Source organism: Copadichromis virginalis, linkage group LG8 (assembly GCF_057382275.1).
Source record: "Copadichromis virginalis isolate Kocher_CV1m ecotype Utaka linkage group LG8, C_Virginalis_male_GT1.1, whole genome shotgun sequence".
In the NCBI taxonomy this organism is placed as follows: Eukaryota; Metazoa; Chordata; class Actinopteri; order Cichliformes; family Cichlidae; genus Copadichromis; species Copadichromis virginalis.
In genome coordinates, this window is record NC_140625.1 from 13,138,055 (window position 1) to 13,165,068 (window position 27,014).

The window sequence follows — 27,014 nt, forward strand, 5'->3', positions numbered from 1 at the left end:
AAGCCCAGGGGCGCAGCGGGAGGTGTTTATTTTAGCTTTAATTTGTTGTTCGAGGTTTTACTCCTATGAAGCCGGAAGTTTTCGGCTCCTCTGTGTTTCTGTTAATCATTAATATGATGTTTTTAAGCATATGAGCTGGATGGGTTTGAGTTGGATGGCCATAAAAAGTAATTTTCCCTTCATGTGGGCTTCCTATATTTCGGATTTCAAGTGAAGTAAAGCTGGCCAAACCAGGAACTCTGTCAAGAAATGCCTGCAATCGTATGGAGGTGCTGCAGGCGCACTTTATAGGACCTACCAGCTGTGAGCTAAGACACGGAACAGATGAGCAGTCCGTTTTTTATGTGGCAGGTCTATTAGCCTGATAATAATAAGCAGAGTGACATGTTAACCGTGTAGTGCCTCAGGAGCACTAACTACACTTTCAGTGCATGAGCTGCATTTCCGCGCGTAACTCCTTTACAGGTAGTGCACTTGCACTATCCGCGCGCCTATCCGTCTCCGGTCGCTGTCCACGCGGGTCCACTCCCTTCCAGCCAAGTCTCGGCGCCTTCTCCTATTTTGCCTCAAGTGCGGCTTTCCATAAAAATTCCAAGCATTTCCCTACAAGGAGAGGCTCTCAATCCCCTCACATGTATTCAGGAGGAGCCCCACGGCAGTCTTGCGTCACGGTAAATAAATGACGCGGTGTACGTATTTAGGGAGTAAACTGCACGGTACTGCCCCGGAGATACGTGACTGCCTTGCATACATCCATGCCGACGGTCTGTCCGCGCTTTACTGCACTCTGTGTGTGCGTGCACAAGATGGCGACAAACGGCCTGTTTTTATTCATTTAGATTAAACAAAACCAATTTCTTTAAAAATATTTTAATATAGCTCAAATCCAAACATTTCATTACAAGTCAGAAAGTAAAGTCATCTCCAATAAAGGCCTCTTTCACAGGTTCAATATGTCCATGTTCAGCAAAAATAAGAACCTCGTCTTCAACCTTAATATAAGTTACCAAGGGAAAACAGCTTCACAAGGAGCTGTTCAACCACAGCAATAACTCTTATTTGATACAGCATTGACTAAATTGTCAGTGTGCGTTATATAGCATTACATCTTACAGCATGTTGGATTAAGTAAGTAACAGTAAAGGGTCATCGATGTCAACATCAGTACTGTTGACTGCCAGAGTGCCTTATTGATACTTTCACAGACAGGATCCCTTACAAATTTAACACATAACATTTAGTTTATACCATAAACCAGCCTTACAACTGAGTATCTATTTTATTTAGGCTATTTTTAATTTGACACACTAAGGAAAAGCCTCTGTAGTTGCATGCATCTGCTACCTTTAAAGCACAGCGTGACATACAGTTGCATAGATCTGAACAGTCCAGCTTCTACTGTTTTTAACGATCATTGCACCAATGCATGAAATTGCTAGAAACAATACATAAAGGCAGATCTGATGGGTTTATCAGCAGGAGAACAGCAGTCTGAGTAGAGTGATTGTCAGTGAACAGCAGCTTTTTTCTGATTCTATACAGGTTTAGAGTTTTGACAATATGAAGGATATGCAGTGAAGAAGAGTGAATATAGACAGTGTCCAGTTTGTCCACCGGAGAACATCCCTGTCAAAGCAAATCAACCTAAAGTCTTCTAAAGATAAAGGAGTTTCTTTGCTGGTCAGCAGTTGGAAACTCACAATTAGTGTACAACAACTTTGGTTTTGAAAATCAAGTTAAGTCAGCATAAAACCGATGATATACTGCACAGGTTACAGCCGGCCTTTTCACCAATCGCTAAAGCGGAGTCGGTTGAAGGCCTCTTTAATGTCCTCGTTGGATTTTGTAGTCCCGTCGCCAAAACGGAGTACTTTGCTGTCGGGAATGTCCTGCTTCAGCTTGCGCTTGCTGAGAACCACGGTGCCTTCGGCTCCCTCCTCCTTAGGACCTATCAGCAGGATGTAGGCAGCATGGCGCCCACGCTCCATCAGCGTGGCTACAATGAAAATATATAAGTTACCCAAAAATAAATTTAAAAAAACACTGCTCAATCTGATCTCCTTGTGTTGTTTCTTAAAAATAACTATTGTTGGTCCAGGTTCAACATCGCAAGTGACCAATCACGTTGCTTGGATTTTTTATTCCAAGGCGCAAAACTATGTCATCAACATGTGATTGGTCACTTGCAATGTTAAACCTGGACCAACATTAATTAAGATAATCCAGGTATAACACCAACACGGGGTGTTGTTATAAAGATACACCCTGGAAATACATCGTACCAGTAATACCTTTGCTAGAACAAGAGGTACCTTTAAATGCTATAATGTGGTCTACGACATTAGTGGACTCGAGGACAGCATTCGAATAGAGAGGATGCAGCATGTAAGAGCGTCGTTCACTTGTTACTGGTTCCTGAAAGGAAAACATTGCAGCTGTCAGGGAGCAGTTTTGTTTGTGAGAAACGTGTAAAATGATCATATTCATAAAGGTAGTGTACTTACAGATGAGTTTGACTCTGAGGGCATCAAGCCCCAAAACATGAAGACTGAGAAGTAGTTGGTGGTGTCGATGGAAACGGGTCTCGGGGAATTAGGACTGGCCAAGAGCTGGACTTCCCACAGCACACCGCCAGTCTTCCCATCCAGGATTATTATCTACATTTAAAACCAAAGTGGTCTAGTTTTTCTATGATTCACACTGATCACCTCATGCCAGCAGTCAGGCATCGAAATAAAGCTGTTTGTCACGTTTTCAATTTAACTTACCCTCTTTGTGTTGTTGCCAATATCCTCCTCAATGACAACATCTATTAAACCATCTTTGTTAAAATGACCAAAAGAGGGTTCACTGAAAAAAATAAAGAGAAAAGGCTGTTTTTCCACCCAGCGAGTCCTAGTTAATAACAACAAATGGTTTACTTTGATATTTATTTTGCTCTCCCACAAAAATGACCAGAATTTAATACTGAATGTAGGGCTGCTCAATTAATCGAATTTTAATCACGATTACGATCTGGGCTTTCAACGATCATTAAAAATGACTGAGCCGATTATTAGCCCCTCCCTCATTTATCCGCGACACCTTAAAGGCCGGTCCGTGAAAATATTGTCGGGCATAAACCGTCCGTGGCGCAAAAAAGGTTGGAGACCGCTGATTAAGAGGACCCGAGGGAAGCTCGGAAAGCTAAGCAGAAGTTATTTGGAGAGTGACTGCTGTTGGTTGAAAAGAGTTTAAAAAAAAAAACTTCAGTGGTGTTGCACACTATTTTATATTATTTTTTTAAAGTCATTGTTAACCCTTTAAAGCCGGTCAGAGCAGCACGCTCCGTTTTGCGTAACTATTTTTAAATCCCTGTAGAACCTGAACCGTGTAAGCTAGCGCAATAATTTGTTTTGCATATGAAACCGGAGGAGTTGTACTTACATCTGATGCCATCAGCTTGTCCTCGGTCACGGTTTCGTTCCACATATAGCTTTGCAAAAATTGCATAAAAAGCGCTTGCAGGAACAAAAACATAATATTCCAGAAACACGCTTTGCCGATCCATCAGCTGTTCGTAACACTTCCCACAGTGAAATGATGCACATGCTATTTTCTTTGCAAATTTGCATCATAGGATTGTTTTTTGTTTTTCCTGCAGTATATAAAAATTGCTGTATCTCCAAAATAAAACTATGAAGACACTCAAAATAAATTTCCTGTGGTGGGAAACTATTTTTTGCAACATTATTGTATTTAAAGTTTTGAGGGATAAACCTCTTAAACTTCTCCAAGTAGAAATATATGTAAACAAAACAAAAGCGATTTTCAATTTTTTTTTGTAGTTTATTGCACTTTTTTTGCAATTTATGTAATTACTATGCACTTAATGCATACATATTATTAAAATATGGGCTATAACAGTTGTATTGATGTATAGCAACTTGAAATGCTCCCACAAATGGCACTACAGCATGTAAAAAAAATAAATAAAAATAATATAAGCTCTGGTGGACTTGGTTCTATGGTAGGTCTTAAAGGGTTAAATAAATATCGTCAAATAATCGTGATCTCAATTTCAGTGAAAATAATCGTGATTATCATTTTTGCCATAATCGAGCAGCCCTAACTGAATGTTTGAGATTGTTGGTTTTTGTTGTGTTTTAACACAATCTGACTTCTGAGCAAATATATTATTTTAATGAGATGTATAAATTATTTAGTGGATATGGACATGTCTACAGTACATTTAGGGACTATTTTTCCAGGTCTATAAATGATATAGCTTTACCATCCATGCATCCACACTCACACGTTTATAATCACCAATGAGCCTAAGTCCACAAACTGCATGTCTTTGTACTGTAGGAGGAAGGCAGAGTACCCACACAAACATGGGGAGAACATGCAAACTTCACACAGATAGGCCTCGGCCAGATGTTGGATTTGAACCCAGGACCTTCTTGCTGTGAGGCAAGTGCTGCACAGCTATGACTGCAGCTCACCAGGGGAAAAATAAATAAATAAAATAAAGATGTTTTTTGTTTCTGTAATTACTTAATAGCCTAACTTTTTTTAGGTGAAGTATTAAATTTAGAATCACAAATGTTAGTGTATCTGTAAACACTGATTATGTTATTGCACTAATGCATGCCATGTATTCATTATGGTAGGAAAGATGTAGGTAAGTGCTCTTGTTGTTTTTCTTCCCTTTCTGTATCCATGGCATTATGGAATTTGTCCAGCAATCTCAACGGTATCGACCTTGTAAGCACTCTGTACTGAGGTATTAATTAAGCTGCTGTGCTGTGTAACTAAGCACTTTCCTCTTATTCTATGCACATGAAATCTAAAGCATACACAGTGGGTTTACCTGAGGACTGAGCTGGTGTTGAATCTCCACAGTAGCTCCAAATGTTTGCCATCAAGCAATGCCACCTCCTTCCCAGCCACAACCAGCAGGTTGGATGAATCATCCGTTTCATCGGTTTTCAGCATTCGACTCACTTCAGACCTATAAAGCAGAAACAAATAGCAAGTCTCAGGGTAAAAATCCCCATGACAACAGGCGGTTTTGTAGAAGTGATAATCAAAGTTCCTTCTTACTTGTAGATGGGTACAAGGCCGTCTGTGCCACTGGCATTTCTCTCCAGGTGTTGGTCCTTCTTCAGACCCATATCCATCCCTGCTTTAGCCTTGGCAGCGATCTTCCACAGTGCCCAGCCATACAGCCCAGTGTCTACGAGTAAATACACTCACTCACTCAATAATTCCCTTTCCTGTCCTAGAATCAACAACAGGAAGAAAACTAAAAGCTGACGAATCTTTTGAAAAGTGAGTAAAGATGAAATGTTACAGTAAATGAGCCTCACTGTAAGAACTGTTGTTAAAAAATGCAGCAAGGTTAATATCAGGTAATATCAATATTTAACAAACATCTCTATGATAACGTTTCTTTTACTGAAGCGTTTGATGCACACCTGAACCCTAACCAAATCTCTTTGACCCACCTCCTTTGTAGACATCTAATACCTGCGGGTAATTTTCTTTGGGTCCATAAGTTATTATTAATCAGAACATATGACTTTATTCAACTTTTAAATAAGTTGTTACAGGACAAAGATTCACATAATCTTTTAAGCCTAGACTAAAGGTGATCCTATAAAAGGTATAACAGTGCAGCTGTTATTATTCAGCTTTTGTTATGACTAAGCATTAAAAAAAAATCTGTAACAGTTTGAGTTTTGCAACTGTACTTGGATAAAATGCAACACTTATCATTGAGAACCTGCTCAACCGGTTTGCCTGCAGAGTAACTGTCACGGATGATTTCATACACAAACCTTTTTGCAGTAGTACGTAGTAAGAACCTTTCTCAGTGCGGTGCAGAAGATGACTGGCTGTCTCTGTGGAATCGAGAACCACCGTAGTGCCGATTTGGTCACCCGTCTTCCCTGAGAGCAATACCAGCTGAGTCTGCAGATATGACAGGAGACACTGAGACTGGGACGATTCCATTTTTGCTTTAATATTATCATTAATATCAACACTTTCAATGGGGAACATTTCCATATTTGAGTCTTGTTACAGCAAGAGAAAAACATAATAAAATATACCAAAAACCAAGAAACAGAATAATATAACTCTTAACTTCACCTTTACCTGTGTGTTATCAGATGCCACCAGAGCCACATCACCAACTTTGTCCCCATCCAGATCTGGGACACTGAGAACGGGCGCAGAGCTGCGCAGCCCAGTAGGCTGAGACTGTTGCCAGATTTTCGTACCTGAGACAACCACACCACACAGTAACAACGTAGGTTACAAAAGACATCTTTCTTGACCTAAAACGGATCTTTAGAAGTTAAAATTGCTTTACTTCCTTTCTTTAACTAGACTTCAGGAACACTACATTAAATGGTATGTCAGTAATTTGTTGCCGCTAACAAATTGGAAATGGGTACAATTTTTTTCTTAGCCAGTAAAATCCCCATTTCTCTTCCTCTTAATTAAATAAAGGATTTGATTTGCCACTACTTGCATTGAGTTTGTTTTTTCACTAACCTGTACGTTTGTCGATGGCTGTGAGTTTGTCAGAATGGGACAGCAGACAGTCCCAGGTTCTGCCCGTTTCTCTTTCGAGGCCACACTGGGCCCAGTGGAAGTCGGGTTCCAGCGGACAGTCCCACAGGTTCTCTCCATGTGTGCCATCCAGTGCCAACAGAAACACGCATGGTGAGGATAGACCTGGAAAACCCACAGTTTTTCTAAACAAACATAACACACAATGGGTGTATTGTATTTTCATAAACAGAGGATCAGTCTCCACCTTTATCAGCACATGATCTGTTCTGTGTCACTTCTGTGGTTTTGAGAATAAACAGGACATCCATCACCTTGTCTTCATTTGCATGTTCAAAAGCTAAGAAGTTGTAGGTTGCTGTGGTGAAGAAAAGAGAAAGTAGTGCCTAATTATCTCGCAACTATAACACTGTCAAGCAGTGAAATTGCACTCACCTGCTCCAGGGAATGAACTGTTCCAGGTAACGAGATATTGTGGCCTCACGGGACAGGGGATGATGAAGGAGAAGGCAAACACGATGGTGAGGCAAAGGAACAAGGACAAGAAAAAGACTGCAGTTCGCCAATGAGACAGTTTGGAAAAACCCAACTCCTTGCAGCTCTTTCTCTTCAGCTCTGTTGCTGATGGTACTGTTCCTGCCTCTGCACCATCTTCTCCTGTCTTCAGAGGGTCGCCCTCAGTGGCTTGGTCTGTGGTCTCCATCACTGCCTTAACGCATTACTGGCCCACTGACCTGCCTAAAAGGAGAAAAGAGATTATGGTAAACACTTACGTAAATACATACCACTGCAAATACAAATAGTCATATACAGTTCCAGTGTGGAGCGGATTATAAACCTGCATGTGTCAAAGTAACCATACAAAACTCGCTGGCATTCACAGATACACTCTGTGGGAAATAATACTGGAGGCAGCAGTGTCTAGCAGTCCAGCTATTTCTGCTGCATCAACCTTTGTGAATCTCTGCTTATTCAGATGTGCCAGCACAGATCCAGACGCTTCTCAGCACAAAAAGAGCAGACCCATAATAAACATCGCTCAGGATTGCACACCATATTATTTGTTCTGCAGCAACAGGCTTATTACTCACACGTAAAAAAAGAAAAAGAAAAAAGAAAGATAAGGGCGTGTGCTACAAACTTCCTTATGTATATTACAAACAGACTCGCACAAAATTATTTTACGCCCCGAGACCGTGCCGTGAAAGTCTTTTCTTCGCCTTAGTCAGTTCCGGATAGCTATCTATATTAACGAGATTAGGTATTAAAAAAAGTTTACCCTCAACACCTGGGTGGATTAGTTTGCTAACTTGTTGAACGAAGGCCAGCCCCGAAAAAAGGGACTGTGTGTAATATTACCACAGAAAGCGGCCCTCGATTTGAGGTTAATTCAATAGTTTAAGCAGATACAGATAAGGTTTTTCTTACTTTAACTCTGCACCGCCGACTCCTGCGTTCTTTGGTGCGGCTAACTTTAGATAGCAGGCCTGACACAGGCTAACAAAACTGCCTGTCAACCTCAATTGCGTAAACAAATCACAGGCAAGCCCACCGTCCTAAAAGGTTCGCGTACCCCGAATTTGTCTGACAGGTAGCGCTACACATTGAAAATGTACACATTCAAATAATATTGAAACCTCCGAAACAACATGAACCTTAACATTAAGATTCATTTACCTAAATTTGGGTATTGCTTGTAGCAAGAGGTGCTTCAACATGATGAATGCCTATGGCGAATAGCCGTTGCCTGAAAGTCATAGCTCAGGGTCTATCAGTAAACGTGTTGTGATTGGTTGTTGTACGCGTACTTGGCCGTTTCGATTGGCACATTTAGACGGAATCTGGGGACTTCCTGGTTTAGCGAGGCTACAGAATAGTTTCGTCATTTCCCGGATATTGGACGGAAACGGGCGAGTTGAAGAAATAGAGGGAGAAGCAGCAAAAGGAGATGCTTGGATAAATAAATTCTCAAATAAGCCGATAAAACAGAGGAACCGTTTTCAAGTTGATTGACTTTTATCTAACCCCGTCGACGGAAGAACCGCAGTAATGTCTGCCCAAGCTCAAATGAGAGCTTTGCTCGACCAGCTGATGGGAACAGCGAGGGACGGTGAGTTGCTGTAGCATGCTAGCCGAGCTAGCTAGCCAAGATGGAGCCACTGCTGAGGCTGGCTTGTGTTGGCGTGTGATGGACAGAGCTGCATGAATGGATGTACTGCAGAGGGCTGTGGGACAAAGTAACGTTATATTCAGGCAGCCTGTTAAGGATTAATGAGAGGATTTAATGTTTGCATCCAACGTGGCTCATTGCAGTTTAATAGGTTGTAGTTTCCCTTTTATTACTTCTAGGATTTACTAAATTCCTAGCTTGTAATGTGCGTTGGCTAAACGTAGCTACTTGTTGTGGACTGTGAGGCGCCAAGCTAGGATGCATTGGACAGTGTACAAGAATATATTCCTGGCGTTAATTAATGTTTAGTTAATGGTAAACCAGATATCTTCTGTATCCATTTATATAGTTTAATTGGCATAATTTTAACCCTTGTGCGGTGTTCAAGGTTTTCAGTGTTTAGAAAGAGAAAAAATATTCTTCCTTCCTTCTTTGCTTACAATAACGTAACAATGGAAGCTTGCCCCATGTATATCTTGGATAACATATTTTCGGATAAAAATGTTTTTCCACCCATATTTTCTGATAGATTTTTCTTCATTACATTCTGTCACTAAAACCAGTATCACGTTTCTTCATTACTGTGCTCTTACAGGTGTTTTCCATGTATGTCAGTACTGCTTGGATTTGAGATCAAGTATCTTTGCATTAGTCGTCATGGCTGTATTGATTAAATAAAGCGTAATCTCACACCAAACAAGGGTTAAACGATAAACGGACCGTACTTTGCAGTCGGTCTTGCAGGAGTTCTAAAAACAAAATGAAACACTTTTCTAAAGGAACAAAATAATTTAGCACATATACTCGATAATAAAACACTTTCGAGATTAACTCGAGATTAGATTTTATTTAAAAAGAAACGGAGTGCAATACTGCGCTCGTTAATTTTGATTATCGCAGTTATGAGTGGACAGACGTCCTAAATGAAGTGTTTTCTTTTTTAGTAGCTTCCAGCCGTTTGGATACAAACATTAATTGGCAAATAATATAACCCGATTTAGTCCCATAGTTGGGATTAATTGGAAGTGTAATACATTATTACAGCAGCAGATTAGAATAGAATAAATAGATGCAGCATAACCTGTAACATCGGTGCTGTGCAATGTTAGAAAAACATGTATAATACACGCTTGAAGAAGCATAATTTAAATGTATGTATGTGTGTGTAAATATATCAGCTGTCAGGTCTGACTGCAGTTTCTTGCAGCCCTGCCGTTTTATAAATATTTTATCCTGACAGCTGGTTGTGTAAAATTTGAAGCTCTGAGCCTTTTTTTTTTTTTTTTTTCATTTTTTTAACAAGTTGAGCTTTAGAGTAAGAGTGAATTTGTGTGGTGAGCTTGTGGGTGTATGTGTGATGAGATATGATATCAAATTCTTCCCATACTTTTGTTGCATACAGACTGAACAATTGTGGCCCCTTTATTTTATTCATTAAGGTTCAGTGTATCTTTGCCAGCCTACATCAATCTGCAAAGGAGTTGCAGAAAAGCCTCATGTTCATCGAGCCGTGAGTCACACATAATTTTTAAAGCTGTTATGGTGAATATCCAAACAATTTGTTTGCCTTCCGGAAGTTATTGTAGCCTTTTTCTTTTTTTTTTTCTTAAAAAAAAAAAATCACACAAATAGGTAAATCTTCAGTGGCACTAGTATTACTATTTGAAGTAGTATCACACAGCTTGAGCTAAGACGTCTGGTCGCGCTGAGTCCAAACGAGCAGTTTTCCATTACACGTCTGTTTTCAGAAGGCAATTTTAGCAGTCAGTCCACACACACACACAAAAAAAACTTTGCACACAGCATTTACAATCTGACTTGTGTATGACTCCCAACTTCTTACTACAGGTGTGCGCGAGAAAACTGTTCCCATTTATACTTTTCTACAGCGGGTTTAAAATTCTGCAGCTGAGGTCTTGAAGATGCAGAAGGGTACAGTATGTGGTGCAAGTCGCAGTGTGTATAACCTAAATTTTTTTCCTTGGATTTCTTTTGCATCCTTGTTTTGAATTTCCTTTGAATGTTCACAGTTATAAATAAAGGCTTGGCTGGAACATTTGATTTTAAAAATGTAAATCTATTTATAGTCGTAGTGGCCATCTTCCATTTTCTAATGAAAATGATACAGCATTAAGGTAGCAGCTGTACTTGACACGACTTAACTGAAACCTAAATTGTATTATTATAATGTTATGTTACACCGCTCCCAGCCCAATCCTTTGACCCTCATTATAGAGTGGGCGTTGAGCCTTATAAAAAGTTAACTGAGTTGAGGCTCTGATAATAACCCATTTGAGGCTTGGGTAAGGTAAGCACTAAGAATAAGAACAAAGTAACACACACATACAAAGCAACCTTTATTACTGCATTAATACATTAGTATAGTCCAGTAGAGGCACATTTACTCTACTAATGGATACCTGTAATGTTACATTAATAAAGTACAATGAAAACCCTGACAAGCAGCAATATACAAATAGCTTTTACTCATTTGGATAGGTACAAAGTATTTAAATGGAACTGTGGTATGTAGTACAATTACATTAATATGTATTGAAGCACTGGATACCTCGCCACTGTTATCGAGTATGTGAGGGCTGTCTCACTGGTTCTTCTTTTGGGCTGTTTCAGGGGATGAGACGCGGCAGAGGGTCAAGTTCACTGACGAACGAGTCTGCAAAAGTCACCTTCTCAACTGCTGCCCACATGACATCCTCTCTGGAACTGTAAGTGAGACAAACTTCAGTTCTGACCCATCCTGAAAGCTTTAAAAACTCAGTTCATTTCTAAGAGGTTGGAAAGAAATTTCAGAAAGGAAAAAAAAAGTGCTATAAGTGTCTTTAACTTTTGCAGTCTTTTTTTATTTTTTTACATTATCATTTGTTTATGTTTGAGTTTATGCAGCATAACTCATGTCTGTCTGGTTTTTTTTGTTGATAGCGCATGGACCTGGGGGAGTGCACTAAGATCCATGACCTGGCACTTCGGGCTGATTATGAAATTGCCTCCAAGGAGAGAGATCTTTTCTTTGAGCTTGATGTAAGTGAGGTTCCTTTTACTAATAATATATTAATAATATTATTAATGAATAATAATCTGGAGTGAGTGAGGGACAGGACGTGACTGAACAAACTGCTCTCCATCATGGCCCATTTCACACGCTCCACTCCACACTAACGAGGCAGCAGAACTCCTTCTCCCTTAAAATGATTTAACCCCGCTTTCAAAAAGAATGCTTCAGGAAGTCTTTTTTTTTTATTTTTATACCTTCTTGCAGCTGTTTCCCTGATTTATTGTGTGCATATTATTTATTAATGCAAGTTGCACAATCTTAGACTTTTCACTTTTCTTTAACTCATTTTTATGTTTTCTTTGTTTTTTATCAATGTTGTGCATATTTAAAAAAATTGCTTTTTCTCACGGTTTAAGGCCCTAGGTGTGCACTTGTGGCACTTTTGCTTTACAATAAACATAGTTAAAGAGTACTATTTGTATTCTTTATCGTACTGCTGTAACACAATAATTTCCCTTGTGAATGAATAAAATGTCTATCTGTCTTGCAAGTCAGCACCATTCATGCCAAAAGCGTTTTTGAAATGATGCAAGTGCAAATCAAAACATTTGTACTTGCCAAGTAGTGACTGCTGAGTGTGTTAATAAAAGGTGTTGCTCCTACAGGCAGTGGATCACCTAGAGTCTTTTATTGTGGACTGTGATCGGAGGACAGAACTGGCCAAGAAGCGCCTGGCTGAGACCCAAGAAGAGATCAGTGCAGAGGTGGCAGCAAAGGTGAATGATGCAACATTTTTATGCTTGATAAAGTCTGGCTTTCCTTATGCAACATCCAGTGAACCCTGTCAGTGTGTTTTTTCGCTCAACATAACCTGTTGTCTCTTGTGTTGGTGTGGCTGTTTTGTAGGCAGAGAAGGTGCATGAGCTAAATGAGGAAATAGGAAAGCTCCTGGCCAAGGCTGAACAGCTCGGAGCTGAGGGCAATGTGGATGAGGCTCAGAAAGTCCTGCAAGAGGTGGAGAAGGTCCGCACGAAGAAGAAGGATGCAGAGGTAAGGAGTGAGCTCTTAGAACTTCGAGCTTGTGGTGCTTTCCGTCTCTTAATTTTCTGAACTTCTGACACCTCGCTGCCTCTTTTATTCCCTCTTGAACCATTTCAGGAAGAATACAGAAACTCCATGCCAGCCTCAAGCTTTCAGCAGCAGAAGCTTCGGGTGTGTGAGGTGTGCTCTGCTTACCTTGGTCTCCATGACAACGACCGTCGTTTGGCTGACCATTTTGGCGGGAAGCTTCACCTCGGCTTCATTCAGATCAGAGAAAAACTGGACCAGCTAAAGGTGTGTATAACTTGTTTACAGCCAACTCATAAAAATATGAGTGACATGGTGCTGAATACTTGCTAGAAAGGGAGGATGATGTAAAGGCTTTAGATATGTTTGTTTTGACTTTATTTTATTTATTTATTTTTATCAGAAAACTGTGGTCGAGAAGCAAGAGAAGAGGAATCAGGAGCGCTTAAAGAGACGAGAAGAAAGGGAGAAGGAGGAAAGGATGAGGAGGAGGTGAGTGCCGATGTTAAAATCCAGATGACATTTACAGCAGTGCGTGTTTTACTGTTTAACTCTGGGGTTTTATTTTATAGGACAAGATCAAGGAGCAGAGAGCACAGAAGGTAAGGAAGCTCCCTCTTCTGTCTGTCAGTTCATTCGTTCCAGTCTTTTATGAGTCCGATTTGTTCTGTTCAAGTCAGCTAATGAAATATGCTGTCTTTGCCAGGTCCCGTTCTCGTGACCGCAGAAGGAGACGCTCACGCTCTTCGTCACGAGACAGGCGCCGTTCCCGCTCACGCTCCAGGGAGAGGAGGAGACGGCATCGCAGCCGATCCCGCTCACGCAGCCGAGGACACCGTCACAGCCACGAGCAGAGCTCCAGACACAAGTAAACACAGACGAAAACCCTTATTAATCTATACTCCCGTGAAAGAGAATTGAGCAAACACATGGAGATCCGTGGGATACTGATTGCATCGCCTAAGAACAGTCAGTGAAAATAAAAGGAAACAACAATTACATGGGCTTTTTTTGAGCCCTTTATCCAGCTTCAAGCTTGTGTTTTGGCATTTTACACATACAATCCTTCTCTTTTTTTTTTCAACTGCTCTGTTGTATTTGTGTTACTAACCTGAATATCTCATATCGTTTTGTCGCTCAGGTCGTCCAGAGATCGAGAGCGCTCGTCCAGGGACCGTGACCGCTCATCCAGAGACCGGTCACGGGAGCGAGACAGAAGGGATGGTATGAACGGCAGGTCGGACTCGCGCAGGGCAGACGACAGAGACGTGGGGGACCTCTGAAGACCAAACTCCATCCATGACCACAACACCACAGCCTCCTCCCGTCTGTCCATTTATAATATCCTAATGTTAAACACTTTGCCTCGACACCCCACCCCTCTGTTTTCCCGCCTGCCTCCTTTCTTTGCTTTAGTGCAGCTAGAGTGCACACATACTATCAAGTATAGAATTGAGTTTTTTTGTTTAGTTGTTGTTGTTTTTTTCCTTTCTTTTTTTTTTCTTTTTTTTTTTTTTTTTCTTTTTTTTTTTTTATAGCATCAGATACATCAGATTTTTGGGGATTTGGCAGGTTATTGGTCAGTAGTGGAGTGTACTCTTAATACCCACATCTGTAACTCGGTGACTTGTCTGTATCCAGTCCATCCCTCGTCTTGTTACTGCCCTGAAATGTGTCCACTAGAAAAGGCAAACTGATCTGCTGGACTGGAGCATAAAAATGTAACTGGTCCATGTTCTTTTTATTATTATCTGATGGTCTTTTGATAAAAAAAAAATCTGTCTGTAAATATATTCTAGGCTGACTAATTGTCTGAAAAAGCCTAGTCTTGTCAAGTAGTTTCTTGGTTTTTTTTTTCCCCTCCTCATCTCCCTCCTTGAAGATTTCGTTTCGCTGTCCCAGTGCAGTTCTCGAATGTCTGTCCACATAATGGTCCTCAGTACTTAGTTCTCTAAAACCCACTTAAAGTTTTACATTCAAAGGTTTTAAAGATGTTAGCATTAGTATCCGACTTGCCTCCCTTTTTTGTCTTTTTTTTATTATCATAAGTGATCAGGTTACAGGTGACTTTCTTCAGTATAAGTGAAATCTTCTGATCTATATTGGTGGCAAGTCTCTTTATCATTTCTTTCTATCTTGATTTCTTTTTAACATACTGCAAATAAACAATATCTTTAGAATTTGTGTCAGCATGTGAAGCAGTAGGTTCAGAAATGATCAAGTTCAGATCTACTTACCTTTAAGTGAAAAATTTAAACATTTTTTTTGGCCCAACTTGAACAGATTTCTTTTCCATTATGATTAAATGCAAACAGATTTTAATGGATGCACTGCTTTACCTAATGTGTGAAGTCATATCTGTTTGTTCTGCTGGAAACCTTTCTTTAAAGTCTCAATAAAAAAAAAAGAAAAAAGCACCATTTGGAATTTAATTGTGTGTTGAATTGTGTTGACAAGGTCCTGTCATTGTTAAGATGTGATAATAATGGCTGAATTTTTACAAATGTGTATTACAAAGATAAATACATTTCATTTAAGTTAATTAGGCAGAGAAGAAGACAGCTGTTACACTAAAATGAACATGCATTACAAACGGGGCACTGCAGTGGTAAAATATTTAAAGGGGATCTCTTACACTGATTTCCATTTTTAGATTTATTGCATTCTACTGGAGAACCACTGCAAGATTCACAGCTCAGATTAATTCTTATTTTTTTATACTGGGCCTAAGTCCATCACCTCAATTCATCCTGGAACAAACCACTCTAGTTCCATTTCCCCTCTCTTTAAGCCAGCCTTCTTCTGATTGGCTGGCCCTTGCAACCAAAGGGTTTAAACAGCCCGAGCTGTGTACCTGAGGTGTGTCATATTTGCACCACTGTACAAAGCCAAGAGTAGAAAAAACATTCCATAAAAATTGGTGGAGGCCTTTGAAATCTGACCTTTTGACTCCTGGTTTACTTGTACGTGCTCCGATCGCTGTTTGAAACTGTGTCCATGTTTAATATGAGCATCCACAAAAAACACTAACTGTACATATATGGCATAAAATAAGGAAAAGCAAAATCAGTCCCCTTTAGTTTGCACGGCACCTGGTTATATTAAATTCCTACGTCTCATATTGCTGACAGAAAGCTCGGTTTTAACATCAGGTAATAATACCGTAGTGACCCTCATGCCGTGATTTAATGTTAGATAGTCAAGTCACTGCCACATGTTCGGTCTCTGGGGACGGGAAAACAGTCCTTCATGTAACGCTCTTCACAATGTGGATGCTGTTCCTCACAATGTACTGCTCTCCAGCTTCAGATCAACCTTCATTTTCTGTTTCTCCATGACTGCCTCCAGCTCTGTGGCCCTTCTGGCATCCTGTAAAAAGTAGAAATCAATTTAGACTGTGTAGCAATGAGATGAAAAGCATCAGCTGTTTACAGTAATTTGAACCTCAAGCTACTGAGTTCAGGTCATTCCATCTCAAATTACTGTGAGCCTTCTGCTCAACGCTGAAGGTTTTTGTGAAATCCATATACGTAGAATACATTTCAAGATGTTTTTAAATGGCCTGTCAGCACGTTTCCAGCATGTTTCTTTCACACAAAATATGGGACGAAGTTTGGACGTCACAAAAACTAGAGATAAACGTCGATAAAAGCCTAAAAAATGATGCTGGCCTTTCTTACCAAAATAATCCAAATACCAATGTAAAATTTGTCACACATACAAATGCATTTTTAATGTCTCTTAATCTTTTCCTGAATTATAAGACTCTTCCAGGGTAATCTGGATGGCACGTGGGACTTGAAAATAAGAATTTTGTTCTGTTTGGATTAGACTGTCTGCTGATCCGAATGTATCATATGTCCTCAGTCCAGCATGAAAGGTAAAAGATGAATGAAAATATGTTAAAAGTAAGTCATTTTAAATCACTGATTACACTCATACTTGTGTTTTTGCATCCTGCCAAAAATGATCATGTTTAGTTTTCCTAAAACCAATAAAAATGTCAATATTGAAGGCTTTGATATGGCTTCCCTTTAAAAGATATAGCTGTTCTCTTTTCGCTTACCTCTAGCAGTGATTTTTGCACAGCGAGCTGACTGTACACTCTGGCACCCTCCTCTGGAATCACAGCTTTCAGCTCTTCTTTGTTGAGAGAGAACAGCTGGGCGCCTGTCAGCACACCCAAACATGACACTGTCCTGAGGGACACAAAACATAATGGATTTCAGAGGATACTCCGGTGGAGCCGCTGCGTTCATCCATGTAATGGCAAAACGCACGTGTAGAGCCAGCATTCCCTGCTTATACACAAAACGTGGTTTATCTGGTCTGCGGTCACTTACGGTTTGCTGAAGCCCTTCCCTCTGAGCCACTCAGCCACCTCCTCTGGAGGAGAGTGGTAGTCAAGGGGGAGGGAGGTGTCAGCAGAGCGAGGGATGACGAGGGGTTTGTTCATATTGGACTTTCCATTCGTCAGTCTCTGGAGCAGCTCATCATTTACCAGCGTGACTGAAAAGTTTGGAGTTTAAAGAGGTAACGGTCACTTTCATGCTCAAATAATAATATAAATGCAGGACTCAGTGGAGGAAAGACATAGCTCAAAAGTGCATCTTAAAACATGAGAACGTGGTTTAAATCCAAAATAATGAACCCATAATTAGGTGACTTATGAGAAGCCTATCACTGTGCTTTTTTGTATCTTTTTTTTGGTTATATACTTTTTAAATAAATCTTATATTCACCTGTTAGGCAAACGTGCAAACCGCTACACTACAGAGCCACAGTCTAGGACACATAAAGTTGTAGTCCGTTACCTTTGTCATTGTCCTCAACAGCTTGCACATGCTGGTTGTATGATGGTAAGCTGCGTGGGTGCTGTGGGGAGTGGGTGGGGGTGGTTTTGGGAAGAGCAGGGGGGGTGGGTGGGGCAAGAGTGACATTCTTGGAAAGTGGAGGCGCAGCTGGAACCTGAAGGAACGTGGAGTGAAGAAAAAAATGAGTTTGCTCTGATGGAATGATCAGATGAGAGCTTGTGTGTTTCACACGTGCATGCATGTGTGTGGGTGTCTTTTTTGCCGTCTTACACTGGGGGGGTTGTTGTGGACAGGGCTCTCTATGTGAGCCATGGGCTCCAGGATGTTGAAGGGGACGAAGCCGACCTGGTTAAACCGATTGCGACACTTCCACCAGCGCTTGGATGACTCGATCACCTGTCAGACAGAGAGGGTTGCGGTCAGGGAGAGGGCTGTAAAGTGTATCAACAACTGCAAATAGCTTTTGTCAAACAACGAATAACAGGACTTTTATGATGGTTCCTTGAGTGCGCCATAAAATGACTTGCTTCACTGTGTGTTACCTCCAGTGTCTCCCCCTGCTGCACTGAAAGCTCACTGCTGTTCCTGGCAATGAAGTCATAACTGCAGCAGTAGAGTCTGTCAGGCCCCGGTGGGAGTGAATTTCTGACCAAACGAGACAAAGTTTGTTCTTATTTAGTCAAGGTCAAAACAAACAACAACAACAAGAAAAACAGCAGTTCATTGATTTATGTCTTGTAGATGACTTACGTGTCATCGTTTGGTGGCTGAGGTGGTTGTTGCTGTTGTGGGAGCAAAAAAAAAAAATAGACAAGTGAAGACAACACAAGTTAGCACAAAATGCACAAAATATGTAGAGAAATATAATGTCAGTGTATATCTGGGTAAGGCTGACTGCATTAAAGTTTGAGAAACTAAGGTGTTATTAAAAAAACAAAGAACTAACTGTGAACCTTATACAGTTTTTAGCAGGGATGGACAGAAATGTGAGCTGACCTGTCAAAAAGCGGAAAGTGTATCTCCACTGTTTACTGTACGTAAGGTTTATTCATGCGTTAGTATCTTAAACCCCTGTGTTGTCCTTTTACACACTCATCCGTAGTTCTTGTTTCCACTGATCTACGATTAATGACTTCTAAATCACGTTATAGAAGTATTCCACACCTCTTGTTTTTCTCGAAGGGCTTCGAGTTTGTGCTGTGACTCGACCGGATCCTCCCAAACCTGCCCGTCAGGCTTCAAGGCTTCTGGCTTCCAGCCATCAAAGAACACTGGGGTGTATGGAGCTACAGGCCCACGCAGCTGAGACCTGAGAGAGCAGAACAAGTCACTGCCTTGGCCTTCAATGAGCTCAACAACCAAAACTATGATAGTTATTCAAGCAGTTTTCATTGATGGAAGTTATGACATTGGATTTTCCTCTTAAAGCTTGCTTACAATATTAAATATAATAGGTCTTATGTACATTTGACAGCTAATCCATCGGTTCCCTTTTCTTAACATGAGAAATCAATAAATCCCAAAATGCCTTAAGTGGATTTGTTATGCTTTTTATTATATAAATACTGTCACAATGGAACCTGATGGAGGGTCCTGTTAAACATCAGAAGAAAGTTTTGTCTTAAAGTAAGGGGACCCTCACCCCATGAGCTGAAACTGAGGTGCTGTGACAAAAGACCGAAGAAGACAGATAGGGATTGCTTTGTAGTCTTTCAGTCCAAGAATAAAAATATGGAACTGGATATGAGCAAAAAAACGTCCTTTTTAATCTCCTGTCTCAAAAAATCTGCTTATTTCAAAACGCAGGTAAAACAAAGGATTTCAAGAGAAACGAAGTACAAAAATATTGCTTGGTTGAAACAAAGATGTTGCTCTTCAGCAGATAAAATCTTCAGTGAACCCAAAAATGTAAAAAGGTGACACATAACTATCAACAGAGGCAAAATGCTCCCTTTCCACAGCCTCTGGCCAGAGTCGAGCTTGATACAACACCAAGACTGGAAGTTTTTAATGTGCTGCCTTTTTAGATTTCTGGAAAGTAAAACACCAGTTTCCCAACTAGTAAGAGACAGACAAGCATTGATACCGACCGAGGGTGTGTCCAGTTGGGTCCCAGCGACGTCCAGAGCTGCCTCTCCTCCTCAGTCAGGGTATCTTGTAGAAGGGACACAGCAGAGCTGGTCAGGGCAGGACTGGATATGGCGGCTCCAAAAGCTGGTCCTCCTGTTGTTTTTACCATCTGTGCAACATACAGATGAGAAAAAATCAGTGTGTCTTTTATCCTTTCTTCCTCCCCTCACCCACAAGTGTTCGCAGCAGATGGCTGCACCTCCCTGAGCCTGGTTCTTAAAAGGCAGTTTTTCCTTCTTACTGTTGCCAAAGTGCTTTTTCAAAGGGGCCAAGTTATTGTTGGGGTTATATCTATATTATTATAATTTCTTTTCCTTCAATATGAAATGCATTAAGGCAGTTATTGTTGGGATTGTTTGGCATTATATAAATTAAACTGAACTGATGTTCCCACGTCTGCTGTAATGGATCTGGCATTCAAAGTCTTAACAATCGCTGATGGTTCTAGCAAACCGCAACAACAATACCGTCCATCCTTCTGCCCGATAGCCGAACATCAAACCACAGATGTACCAACAAATGCAAAAAACTAATGGATACATCTGCACACAAAAGCCAAAGCACACAAGAAGAAGCACACACACGTCTTTGAGAGACAAGGCTGCGTGTTCCCATTCAGGTGTGTCAGTTTACACGAATCAAACACACCCTTTTCACCCTATTTGATTCATACTGGAGTGGAAAAATTAAAGCACATACTTTGAAATATTTCTTTCATTTCTGCTAACTCACAGTGTATCATCATGAGTGATGTTGATACTTTAATGAAGGGCATTGGACATTTCCATGAAATCAAAGTAAATAAATGATAATCTAAAGGCACTTGATTTCTAAAAAAGCAGCCACGAATGGCCCACCTTTTTTTTCCCAGATGGAACTTACCAACGTCCTAATTTAAAACAGGCGTCGAGGGACAACAAAGTGGCCTTTCTAGTGTCGAGACAAGCTCAAATCTAAACCAAATGTTTGAGAGGTATGCACCAGCAACCCCTGCCCGCATACAAATACAGCCAAGGAAACTGCGTAGATCAAACAAATGCTGCATTTTTTGGTGATTTTCAATCAGGCCGCTGTGCAGGGAACTGCCCTGTGTAAACACTGAATAGAAGCTGTAGCTTCTGACAACAACACTTAACTACTCTGAAGACTTTCCATTATTTTGACATGACACATGCTTACAGTTCTGCACTGATGTCCACTAACATCAGGAACAAAAACGCTGCCTGATTGGGCCGTCAAGCAGAGAATGTGTCTTTTGAATCTAGGCATTTACCCCCAGTTGACTTTTCCCCCGCATGGCATTACGTGTCACACGGATTTATTCGAAGAGGTTGGTCATGCTCCCCTGCAGTGAAAGACAACACCTCATATTTACAGCAATAGCAACAACAGTTGCTGAGGTAGAGTTTATAACCCTGACTCACCATATCCAGAGGCTTGAACACATGGTGAATGAGGTCCTCTGAAGAAGGATTGGTGATGGTTGATTTCAGGCGAGCCTGAGAAATAAACAGAGGCGATGAATATGCAGCTGCCACGAGTAAGCAAATAATGAGGCTGGACTTGATGGCATACATACCAAGAGGCTGAAGCAATATTTGAATTTCTGGAAGATATCAACGAATTCCCCATCTGGTGGAGGGCGAGCCTTTGTGGCAAGTAGCTCGTCTGTTGTTTGGGAACAAAATATAACAGCAGTTGATGGATATGTTGCTTCGAACTAGAGAAACTGGAGAAATCTATGCATCTCCCTCTTACCTTCAGCGCTTTGCTTTTTACTTTTCTTCTTCTTCTTCTTTCTTTGGTTCAGCACCGTCGCAGCTTCAGCAGTCTGCTGCAGCTTGCCCATGAAGGCCTCGATTTCGTCGAAACAGTGATTAAGGATCCCCTGAGGAAAGAAGAATTGCCTTCGTTACGTGAAAAGCAGCCAAAAGTGGCGACAAAAAACACAAAAGAGATGAGCTGGCTTACCACTTCTCTCTCTGCTCGCAGGAAAGAGATATCAGGTCCGCCATTTGCTGTCGTGAAATAGAGCAAGGGACTCAGTTTATCCATGTTCATTCATCTCTGCACTTCCCAAAGCCGCCCTCTCACAAACACAAGCTGACAAAGCCATCTCTGTGCTCTGGAGAGACCTTTGCCTCGAATACCTGACGCTTCTCTCCTTTCCTCCTGCTCACTTTCCCAACCCTTCGGAATAATTCTGAAGCACTACTGAACAGGCATGCATGTGGAAAAAGAAGTCTTCTATGTTTTTTCTTACCTCTGGGTCCAGGGTAAGGTGGAGGGTTGACAGGTGGGGGATTAGGAGCATGCAGCACGGGAGGACTTGGTATGTTATAGGGGTCGAACATATCTCCTCCACTCTGAGAAAGCCTGCGGGGCGAGAGGAGAGATTCAGTGCTTCTCCCACAACACGGCACTACGGGTTAAAAGGTGATAACAGTGTTTTTGTTGATGATGGTGCAGGTGTACACTCAGCGCCAGCAAATGAGACGCCCTTCAGCAAGGGCTCAAGAAGTCATATTAACAAGCTCACATTCAATGCCGTAACAGCAGCATCCTCTTGGTAAGAGCCCCAAACAGCTCTATGAGCGCAGTGCACAATGCGGCGCCTCTAAGATTTAGCCCTTTCCCTTATAAAGAAGACATCTGATGACCTCCCCAGCACTCTTAACGATGGGTTTTGACACCTCAGTATATATCAATAAAGATGTGGTTTTATGACCAGTAGAACAGTTTCCAGGTTTTTCCAAGGGTAGCTGCGTAAACAGGGACCACTCTCACTAACTTCTAATGCAAACCCAGTCATTTTTGTCCAATAAGCAGGTCTGAAATATGCTTAGTTCAAAAAGGAGCTTTAAAGGTTACTCCCAGTAGGCTTACAAGGGCTAAAGAGTTAATCCTCCAGCCCTTATCCAACCATGAAGAAAGAGTGAACATCCTAATTTTGCATACTCGTTTCCACGCTAAACACAAACACTTTACATTAGCAAGCAATAAAAACAGTGAGTCCGCTTTGACTTTTTTATCCCCAAAAAAATACAAGTAACCTAACAGTGATGACTTCACTTTTTTAGAAATTTTAATTAAATTCTGATGTAAATACAAAAGGCTCCTGCTGTGTCTCTTACCACATGTCTCTGCCCTTCACGTGTCCTTTAAAGAGAAATGTTCTCAAAGCCAGATTATGCCCAGAGCCTTCGCCTCTGTTCCCTTTGCCTTCTCTACTCGCCGTCACAATGGCCTTGCTATCTCTGTCACACCTTCTTAAGTTATGTAGAAACCGGTAGAACGAGTCTTTTGCTTGCTCTCGCTCAGCTGTTTATACTGTTTGTTCTCCCTCTCTCTGCCTCCACACAGGTGGATGGCAACACAAAGCTGCTTTGACTCAGTGGAAAAATGTGACATAATGACAACGACGGCGAAAATCAAACTGCTTTAAATGGGATGTGGGTCTGAGTTTCCTTTTTTGTGGCTGCCAATTAAACTCCGCCCATGTGATTGTGAACACAGAAGCGTGCTCTCCCATTAAAACCGTGCCGAGAAATGCACTTTCGTGGGTGCGTGATTATGACAGTCACTGTACCTGTGGTCATCAGGGAGCAGCTTACGCTTGCTGGCGGTGGAATTCGAAACTGCCAACGTGACTTCGTCGCAGATTTGCTCTGCCTGTTTAAAATGACAAAATGTAAGTGGCATCACTGGTAAAACCTGATGCAAATAGACCCTATGACTCATCCAGGACAACACTTGGGGAAACTCCTCGCGCCGTCAGCACTCACCTTCACCGTTTCACAGTTAAAGAAGTGAATGTCTGGCTTCTTCTGATCTTCACCTTGGCAGACTAACATAAGGAGGGATGGGAAGTGTTTTTCTGTGTTAACAGCTTCACAGCGGAAGATGGATCTGAAGGCGTAGCTCTCCAGCTCGTCCTGCAAGGGCAGATAGAACTGATGGTCATTGTGGATGCAAATATGTGTGGTATTTCACAGCTGAGCACATTTAAATCTCTTCATCATCCACTGAGATGCGCCTGCCCTCACCTGACTCTGTACGTCTCTGAGATAAATGCCCCCTGCTCCCACATCCAGGTACATCTGTTGACTCCATAGCTTTTTATTTTGAGCCAGGGAGGAAAGACGGTTCTGAGCTTCCTCAACGTTCCGCACTTCCCCATTCTGCAGCGAGAACGTCAGAAGGTGCTGCAAAGTAATGAGGAAGAATGAGCACATGAGGAAAAATGCATGATAAAAAACATCACTCAAGGGAAGGCACTCACTGTGACGATATGTCGAGTGATGTTTGTCATGTTTTTTCCACTCTGTCAGCTGGAGATGTGTAAGATAAAGCAGCTTTCCTAAAAAATCACAGACCTAGAAAAGGAAGCAGAATACCAGGACCACTCAGAAACACATTCTGGACAGAGTTACGAGTGACATTTGTAGATGGAGAGAGGAACGATGGTGTTGCTTTAACAAGTTATCAGCAGCTCCTACTTCCTAAAGCTAAACAGACTTACTCACAAAAGAAATATCCTCATTCAAATGTGCCCTGCCCCTCCCCTTTTCCAGCTTATGTTTGTCTATCCCCGCTCTGCTTCAGTAACACAGGATTCTGGTGAGTGAGTGACTGAGCGAGCGAGCCACCCGACCTGTCTGGTAACAGTTCAAAGTATGATACCAACCTCTCTGTTTCTCAGTGACCACTGAACAAGCGTCACCGGCATCAAAGACAGCAAACACTTGGTATAACTCACATGGTGTCACTTAAAAACTCTGCCCACAAAAAAAAATATCACTTAACCTCACATTTATGAGCACTCAGTGCCAGCCTGGTCTTGCACGAACATATAGTGTGGCATTTCAAAATGAACACTGGGACAGTGCGGTAAGCATGATGATTTGTGCACAAACTATAAGTTAAAGTACTGTTTTAAATCAAGGAAACATTTCTACATCTAAACAAAGCTTTACTTTGCATCCATCCAATATGTTTTTACAAAATATATTCTATGTGCGCAACTTAACTGTATAGATTTGACAGAAAGAGCTGTGGTCTTGTTGATGTTAGGTAAGAAGAGTAACACAATCATGCCAGGTTAAGTCAGAATTAAGTCAAGTGTCCATGGTGCTTTTGATTTTAGTACATTTTCATAAGCAAACCTTCAAAATCTGATCACAAATACTGAATTACTGGTAAATGTTTGGTTACACCTTCATAAATTACTATGAGTATCCAAGAAACCTATACAACATACAATAAAATGACTTACCATACTCATCTAAATGTATTTGAGAGTCAAATAATCAAAGACCTGAGATGTCAGAGACTGGAAATAGATGTCAAATCAGCTTACCGTAACTTAGTATACTTCCAGTGCCTGGATCTTGAGGTTAGCAGAAACCAAAACCTGTCTCGAGCCTTAGTGTGACTAGAGGTATCTTACTCACCCTGAGGTATGAAAGCCTTGACAAGCAGAGGTGTGTCACACTGTGGAGTCCCGCCCAGTATTTCACCCCACCTTAAAGATAAAAATATATATTTGTTTCTCTCTCCTGTACACCTACAAGTGCATTCCACACAGGGAAATGTAAAGGTTAAAATGTTGGAAGATAAAGTTGGTGAACGGTGACACAGAGTGAGTGGGTGAAAATAAATGCTCAGAGGCCTGAATTGAACCTAGTCGCTGTGCCACTGGAGTGGGCTGCCACGGAGAGTAACGGGGGGAAGGGAGGTCCATGCAAAGGTGCAGTGTGCAGGAAAATAAAACAAACCAGAGGTTGATTAGCTCAGATAATTTTTCATTGTCAGTACTTGAAGCAAATTGTGGGGTGGAAAGGTTTTTGGCTTCTGGGAGGAACATGCCAAAAGAGTTCGAGAAGGACAAATGAAACGTGTAGAGCTGCTGTTTCAGGACCCAAAGAAATCAGGCAATTGAGAAATCACTGACACAGTTCTGATGGGATCAAAGGGCCAAAAATCTTTATCTTTTGCTGTTATGGGAAATTTCTGATGAAGTCAGAATTTCTGCAAGTGAAGGAGATTTCGGGAGTTATTTAGTGTGCTTAGCAAAGGGAGGGGAAGTAGAGCTGTGTATTCTGTTGATAGGTTATGCAGCTGGCAACTGCACATGTACATATTACAGAAGTTGTCATAAGACTCTATTCAAGCCCATTAAAAGTAGACCCGATGATTCAACAGAACCACCTATAGCAGCAGTAACCTGAAGTAATCCTTTTCTGTGTGACTTTATCGTTGTGGAGGAAATTCAGCCCACTTCTCTTTACAATGTTGCTTCACTTCACTGGAGTATTGAAATGAATTCACGTACAGCTTTTTAAGTTGCTGCCACAGCATTGCAATCAGGTCTGTACTTTGACTGGGTCATTACAACACCATGATTCTTTTCTTTTTCAGCCATTCTGTTGTAGATTTGTTGGTGTGCTTGGGTTTCATCGGCCTTAAATTAAAGTTTCTTTGCCGAGCTTTAGCTGCAAACTCAAATCATCACCCGTCCACCACCATGCTTGACAGCTGGTATGAGGTATTTGTGATGATATGCTTAGTTTCCTCCAGAAGGTGGTGCTGTGCATCCTGGCCAAACATCACCACTTTCATCTGTCCAAAGGATGTTGTTCCAGAAGTCTTGTGGTTTGTTTAAATGCAACTTTAAAAAGAAGCCTTTCTCCACTGTGCAACTGTACTTTCATGAACTTCAACATTTAACATGCTAACCGAGACCTCTAGGGTTTGAGATGTAGCTCTTGGGTTTTTCTTTTCTTGGACAGTCTAACCTTGGGGTGAATTTGCTGTTATGTTCACTCCTGGGAAGGACTGGAGAAGCATTATTGTTCCACACCAGAAAACCGGAGAGGTCCTCCCACTTGCCGAGCGTCAAAAAATTGCATTTGATTAACAACACCTGCTGCTTTTTTACCATCTTATTTCCTGTGAAAAATGATAACACGATGGCCGATTTCAATATTTCACATTTTTGGAATTTAATTAGAACATAAAGATTATTATTTCACACAATCGAAAGAAGTGTGTGTGTGTGTGTGTGTGTGTGTGTGTGTGTGTGTGTGTGTGTGTGTGTGTGTGTGTGTGTGTGTGTGGTGGTTGGGTGATGCATGATTGCACAGTGTACATGTTTGATTTAAAGGGATGAGGTGGGAAACTCACAAGTGGGGTGTCATAATTCATAACAGTAATTGACAAGACAAGTCCCACTTTATCCTCCAATAGAGAGGTG

General features: G+C 41.2%; 3 protein-coding genes across 4 annotated transcripts; 1 reads left to right on the forward strand and 2 right to left on the reverse strand.

The window, feature by feature from the left end:
• Positions 1 to 854: 854 nt before the first annotated feature.
• fam234a (family with sequence similarity 234 member A) lies at positions 855 to 8,371 on the reverse strand. 2 transcript variants are annotated; one of them, XM_085465891.1, is made up of 12 exons: positions 8,242 to 8,371; positions 7,000 to 7,302; positions 6,812 to 6,922; positions 6,547 to 6,729; positions 6,145 to 6,269; positions 5,826 to 5,958; positions 5,089 to 5,221; positions 4,856 to 4,996; positions 2,769 to 2,850; positions 2,505 to 2,657; positions 2,313 to 2,415; positions 855 to 1,996 (listed from the first exon to the last, which is right to left on the reverse strand). In XM_085465891.1, exons 2-12 carry the CDS (start codon positions 7,265 to 7,267, stop codon positions 1,788 to 1,790), a joined length of 1,641 nt encoding a protein of 546 aa, XP_085322017.1. In that variant the 5' UTR covers positions 7,268 to 7,302; positions 8,242 to 8,371; the 3' UTR covers positions 855 to 1,787. The 2 variants fall into 2 exon arrangements, with proteins under 2 accessions (XP_085322017.1, XP_085322016.1); XM_085465890.1 differs by lacking the exon at positions 8,242 to 8,371 and adding an exon at positions 7,993 to 8,103.
• Positions 8,372 to 8,443: 72 nt separating this feature from the next.
• Positions 8,444 to 15,235, forward strand: luc7l (LUC7-like (S. cerevisiae)). The gene is made up of 10 exons (XM_085465892.1): positions 8,444 to 8,674; positions 11,366 to 11,460; positions 11,675 to 11,773; positions 12,413 to 12,523; positions 12,654 to 12,797; positions 12,906 to 13,082; positions 13,219 to 13,307; positions 13,388 to 13,417; positions 13,522 to 13,683; positions 13,957 to 15,235. Exons 1-10 carry the CDS (start codon positions 8,614 to 8,616, stop codon positions 14,096 to 14,098), a joined length of 1,110 nt encoding a protein of 369 aa, XP_085322018.1. The 5' UTR covers positions 8,444 to 8,613; the 3' UTR covers positions 14,099 to 15,235.
• LOC146702857 (epidermal growth factor receptor kinase substrate 8-like protein 1) lies at positions 15,231 to 25,202 on the reverse strand. Its single transcript, XM_085465889.1, has 19 exons — positions 25,119 to 25,202; positions 24,042 to 24,135; positions 23,806 to 23,964; positions 23,545 to 23,694; positions 23,349 to 23,431; positions 22,023 to 22,135; positions 21,731 to 21,777; positions 21,518 to 21,647; positions 21,339 to 21,427; positions 21,184 to 21,258; positions 19,720 to 19,868; positions 18,794 to 18,938; positions 18,380 to 18,411; positions 18,172 to 18,274; positions 17,900 to 18,025; positions 17,630 to 17,783; positions 17,159 to 17,324; positions 16,882 to 17,014; positions 15,231 to 16,184 (listed from the first exon to the last, which is right to left on the reverse strand). The coding sequence occupies exons 2-19, from the start codon at positions 24,069 to 24,071 to the stop codon at positions 16,098 to 16,100; spliced, it is 1,971 nt and encodes a 656-aa protein (XP_085322015.1). The 5' UTR covers positions 24,072 to 24,135; positions 25,119 to 25,202; the 3' UTR covers positions 15,231 to 16,097.
• Positions 25,203 to 27,014: the final 1,812 nt, after the last annotated feature.